At 51.8% G+C, this 6000-nt stretch overlaps 1 protein-coding gene across 1 annotated transcript in view; it reads right to left on the bottom strand.

Annotated features, from left to right (window-relative positions):
• MYO7B (myosin VIIB) overlaps positions 1-6000 on the bottom strand; it is an 80987-nt gene that overhangs the window by 42030 nt on the left and 32957 nt on the right. The window contains 4 exon segments of the mRNA XM_010837957.1: positions 1405-1499; positions 3117-3215; positions 3760-3912; positions 5745-5882. Coding sequence (XP_010836259.1) covers positions 1405-1499; positions 3117-3215; positions 3760-3912; positions 5745-5882 — 485 coding nt within the window.

Below are 6000 nucleotides of genomic sequence, written 5' to 3'. Positions count from 1 at the left end.
GGTATACGAGATAGCAAAAGAGACACTGATGTATAGAACAGTCTTACACTACTGTAAGTTTGTACAGATCATATTCCTAAGATGTGTCTTTGTTTAAGAAAGTCTTGATTACATAAATCATATTTAGAAAAAAATATTTAGTTAACAGTTTATATCTGAACACTGTTTATATGTTATGAAAAATGCTTAATTACAAAGGCAAAAAAAAAAAAAGAAGTAGAAAATCCAGAAATAACAATGGGAACAGACCAAAAAAAGCCAAGAAAAGCCTTCTCTCTCCAGTAAAAAGACCAGAAAAAGGACAGTTTAGCAAGACACAAAACTTTTAGATAATAACCAGTCTGCTCCAGTGAAACACCATTTAAGCAACTGTGGTTCTCACCCCCAGTTACACCAGAAAATGCCCAGTGGGAAGCCTAGATTCCCACCCTCACCTGTATTGTGTCAGAAAAGGCTAAGCAGGAAGTCATCCTCAATGGGCAGCAATGAGTCCATCCCCTACAATGTCACTGGAGACCACTGGGGACTCCTGCACCTGTATGGCCTTCCAAGCCACACTGCTCTGCCTCCTGACACTTCTTACAGGTGCCCACAGCCTCTGTTCCTGTGACTCAGCCACTTCCTCCTATTTTGTCCTGTCTGGGTTTCCAGGCTTTCCTGTGGTTAGTAACAGGCCAGTGGAACAGCAGGGAACAGCATCGTGGTATCTGCAGAGTCCTCTGAACATGGTGAGGGTCCCCTGGAGAAGGGATAAGCTACCCACTCCAGTATTCTTGGGCTTCCCTGATGGCTCAGCTGGTAAAGAATCCGCCTGCAATGTGGGAGACCTGGGTTTGATCCCTAGGTTGGGAAGGTCCCTTGGAGAACGGAACAGCTACCCATTCCAGTATTCTGGCCTGGAGAATTGCATGGACTGTATAGTCCATGGGGTCGCAAACAGTGGGACATGACTGAGCAACTTTCACTTTCACTGGACATGGTGAGGGTCAGGGAGGCAGTAATATGGCTGATTTGCTGAACCTGGGCTGAAATTCACACGTTACCTATTTACTGACCAGGGAACTGAGTCAAAGATGGTTCTTTTCTTCCCTCCAAAACCAACCACCTCATAAACCCAAATCCATATGTTTTCTAAGATAATTGAAGGAGAATCAAAACACAGTCGAGACCACACTGGTAGATTCTGCCCTTCACCCCTAAACATTCAAATTGTGTATTAGAAATTCTCTGCCAACACAGACGGCAGTGTCCCTGGTCAGCAGGTCGCAAAAGCTCTTCTGCCTCAGTCACCCCCAGAGAGAGACCAGTGGGAACATGTGACCCTGGTTTAAGGGGTACAGGCCTGCCCAGGGGACAGGGCGTGTGGATGTGTGGGTGGGGAGGGGCTTGGGGCAGGGCCTGCACCTGTGTGTGTAGCCCCGCAGGACTCTCTGGATTCTGATGGCAGCCTCGTCCAGGGCCTGGCTCCTCTGTACCTCCAGCAGGGTGTCCTGGTTTTCCTGGAACAGAAGAGTTCTCATCGCAAAACTGCCCTGCCTCACCCCCAAGCCCCGACCTGCAGCCAGGGCTCTGTCTCCAGAAGTCAGGAACTCTCAGACTCTTCCAGGGAGAAGCGGGCAGGGGTTGAAAGACATGAGGTTGAAAGACCTGCTCTTAAGTTGCCACTGATGTGGCTCTGAGCCCAGAGCCGCAGCCCAGCCCTCAATCCAAGAACTTCCCATTTTAGCTCTTTCTTCTTGTTAATTCAATCTGGAAAATTTCATTTCTGCTCTGAAGAACCCAAGAAGGGGGCAAAAACTGTCCCCGAAGCTGTGCTTTATTTCCTAAAAAGCATGTGAAACACGCATTCAGCTATAATATAGACGCATGCTTGTTTCAATATTAGCATGTTTCCCCAGCTTTTGCAGAGAATTCAGTGTGAGGTGATGGACTGTATTCATCCCTGAGTGGTGACATTCCCAGGCGCACCTTGATGCTCCCCCTGGATCCTGGTTTCATGGAAAAGACAATTTTTCCATGGATTGGGTTTTTCATGGACTGAGGGGTGGGGGTGGTTTGGGGATGATTCAAGTGCATTACATTTATTGTGCACTTTATTTCTATTATTATGATTATATCAGCTCCACCTCAGATTATCAAGCATTAGATTCCAGAGGTTGGGGACCCCTGCTTTAAACCACACCTTACTGGGTAGCACCCTGGGATTCCCTAGACCTCTTCCCTCTGTGGAGTCAGCTGCCCCAATGGAGTCTGAAGCCCCTCTGCTTCTTTCCTTTTTAAGCCCCACAGTCCCAGCTGTAGCCTAACTAGTGATGGGTCGACAATAGGCCCACTGGAGAGCTGGGGCTGGGAGGACAGACAAGGATTGGTGGGCAGGCTCCATGGGGTAAGAGGAGAGAGTGGAAGCCTCAGGAAGGGGCAGTGGGGACGGGGTGTGGTGCCGGGTGGGCTGGCAGAGCCCTGATTCTGGCCCTGATCTTCTCTTGTTCCTCCTCCGCACCCTGCTGACCTACCCAAGGTGTGTGGGGCTAGGAAACACTGACACTGTCTCCCTTAGACCCAACTCAAAATCCTGCAGGGCCCGAAGGCCAGCCTCAGGGGCTGGAGGCTGCCTCAGCTGTGACCCTGGGCCTGCCTGTAAGTTGATGGAGAGGGAGGTGGGAGGTGGGAAGTGGTGCTGCTTGCCCGACCCTGCCAAGGATGAGCTGTCAAAGGGCAGGGTCCGCACTGCCGCCTTCCCTGAAGCTCCGCCTCCCCAGGGAGGCAGGGGCGGGGCTTCCCCAGGACTGACTGCAGACTTCGCTTCGGCTCCGGCTCCGGCAGCAAAGACTGCTCCGGGGCTGGGGGACAGTGGAAGACCTCCCTCAGGTCCTGTTTGCTCTTGCCCAGTAGCTTGGAGGCAGCCCCTCTGTCTCCTTAGGTCTTGTCCTAAACGTCCTCTCCTAAGAAGCCCCCTGGGCTTTCGCAGGCTGGGCTGGGCTGGGCCCTTTCGGTGACTCTCTGCCTCCCTTTCCCCTAGCATGGCTTTCTACGACCAGGCTCCTTGAGGGCAGGGGCTAGGCATGCAGCAGGCACCCACGGGCACCAGACCAGCCACACAGGCTTCAGGTTCTCACCTTCAGGAAGATCTTGGTCTTTCCCATCTTCCATTCTTTATCTGTCCCCAGCCACCTTTCGGCGATGCGCAGGGTCATTTGGCGAAACTTGTTCCGGAGCTGCCAGGAGGAAACGAGTGGCTCAGTGGAGTCACGCAGGAGGCTGAGGTCCCTCCTCAGGGTCTTCTTAGGGATCGGGGTCTTTCTGCTCCCACAGGGGTCACCGTCAGGGGCTGCTGGGCCAGGGCACAAGCCCCCAGCACCCTGGATCAAGATGGGGTCCAGAGGATTACGAGACCACAATGCTTCCAAGGGTGTGGGGTCTCAGTGTGGCCCTTGGACACGGGCAGTCCAAACTTCAGGATGGCTGAGTGTTTGGGGGAAGGATAGGAGGACCACACATCACCTCTGTGACATTCTGCCCTAAAAGGGAGTATTTGCTTTAAACTTTGGTTGCTCCTAGAAGCAACATATTCAGCCGCTAGCCTCCTCCAGAGAAAGGAAGCAGGAACAGGGGTCATTTCAAAGCTTCGGCCCCTGGGCATCAAGAAGGGGCCCTGAGCCCTCTTGGAACTGGGAGGTTGGGGGCGCCCAGAGGCGCCCCGGTTTTCAGGATGCTCACGCCGCGTCTTGCGGCCTGCGGCCAGGCTGCAGGGATACACACCTCCGTGCGCACGGCACTGGGCAGCAGGACGCGGAACCTCTGTGAGAACTCCTCGAACGAGTAGCGGATGGGGAAGCCGGATTTGCGGATGTGCACGGTCTCCATCATCCCCGAGTAGCGCAGCTGCTGGATGCACAGCTCCCGGTCGAAGAGCTGCGGGTGCAGAGGAGAGGGGCTGATAGCACGGGCCGCCCCCTTCCCAACCACTCGCCACCAGCTCTGAGCCACCACCTCTGCCGCTGTCCTCAAATGCAGGAGAACGAAACAAACACTTGGTTTCATAAAAATTCTATTCTGAAGAGGTATATTTGGTTGAAGAAGCTGAAAGTCCTGGAAGTGTTTCCAAGGAGATAAAAGTCCATCACATACAAACTGGGACATCCATAAGAAGAGCAAAATTTCCCTCATTTTCAGGATATGCAGAGTATGAGGAATAGAAAATTTTTTTGCATATGTCACATTTAAAATATTGTTAAATGCCCCCAAACAGTGATCCCAAAGAACACGGTTTCCTCCTGACCTTGCCAATGTTGGGGTGACCACTGCCCCTGGGGTCCTTCTGGCAGGGGCACCATTATGCCTCCCACTCTAGTGGAAAGAAGAAGTACATTCCCTACTTAGACTCAGAAAATATTGTAATGGATTTAGTCTCTGCATCCTCCAGAGACAGCTATTTGGAGAGGAGTTTGGTCACAATACTTTGCACAAGGGTATGGGGTCTCAGCCATGGCTGGCACCCTAGAGGGGCCCCCTCCACCTGGAACCAGGAGTGTCTGGGGACTAGGTGCATGCCCTCCAATCTGGCAAGCCTACCAGCAGGCAGTCACCCACTTGGAAACATGGAGGGCCACCGAGGCAACTGCTAATGCGGTCAAGGACCACCCAGCAGTTTTGGGCAACTAGATTTCTTCCATTTGTCCAGTATTTCTGGTGGACCTGGTATTTCTTGTTTAATCTTTACAACAGCTCTACCTGGATTGGGTACTTAGCTCCAATTTAAAGATGAGGTGCCTGAGCCTCAGAGACATATTCTTAAGTGGCAGAGCCAGAGTTTCAACCTTAAGCTTGCCTGGCCCCTCAGCCTGGGTTCCCCTATACCTGCACAGGAGCTGCGTCTCCCAGGGGTGTTTCAGCCAGGGGCACCCACAAGACCTGAGCATGACCCACAAGCCTCTGTGGCAGAGGGCCTTTGGGAGCACAGTTACTATCTAACATCTGTGCACTGTGATTTAAGGAAGATGCATTTTGGATTTCCTGGGCCAGTCTGAAATTCATGTAATTTTATACTTTCAAAAAAGAAACTTTATTTAATGTAATATTATTTTTTTCTCTTATAAGACTTTTTTTTTTTAAATCATTTTATCTCCTTTCAGATGGCATCTTCCCATGTCTGGAAGCCTTTAAATTTGTGGTCTCTGGGTGGGATTCCCAAGCTGGAATCCCAGGGACTGGGTAGGCAGCAGGCTCCCACCCAGCACATAAGTAGATACAGTCACTTTCCAAGGGTTTAATGGCCTCAGGTCTCGGTGACCAGTAGTTGGTGTCAGCCTCTAAAATCACAGTACTGGTTGCTGCCCTTATGGAATGTGGCTTAATTATGCAGATATGGTGCACGCACACATACATACACACACACACACACAAAGTCATGTGCAACCCTTGCTGCTCCCCGCAGGCTGGCAGATCCAGAATTTATGGAAGAGAAAACTGAGGCTCAGAGAAGCAACACACTTGGCCAATGGCAAGCAAATGGCAGTGTGGAAACAGTTGAGGTCTGGGAGATCCAAAGCCTTGAAGGTCACCAACCTTCAAATGGTCTAGACTGGCCACCTTGCCTCAGTGTCCCCATCTGTAAAATGGGGGCAGATAGCTTCAAAGCTGCCCAGGCACTGATGAAAGGAGAGACATGACTCCAGATGCCATCAGATTCATTCCCTTAGATACCTCCCCTCGTCCTGTGCAGGTCCCCAGACTCCCCTCATTACCAGCGGCTTCTTGTAGTCATTAGGTTTGATGCAACGGACGAAGTAGGGCTGGCAATTGGTGAGGATTTTCATCAGCTGGTCCAGAGACTGCTTGAACTGGCCAGCCAAGGTGGAGGGCCGCTTGCTGGAGTCTGCAGACTAGACAGAGCACAGGGCACAAGTGGAGCTCGGTCCAGGGCACAGCTGACTCAGGGCACAGCGAGGGCTTCTGCTGAGGTCCCACAGGTGGGCAGGGCTACATTCATCCAGTCGCTCA

Source organism: Bison bison, unplaced genomic scaffold (genome assembly GCF_000754665.1).
Source record: "Bison bison bison isolate TAMUID 2011002044 unplaced genomic scaffold, Bison_UMD1.0 scf7180017864088, whole genome shotgun sequence".
In the NCBI taxonomy this organism is placed as follows: domain Eukaryota; kingdom Metazoa; phylum Chordata; class Mammalia; order Artiodactyla; family Bovidae; genus Bison; species Bison bison.
Note: the sequence above shows the minus strand (reverse complement) of the source record. Positions and strands in the feature narration are given on the sequence as shown.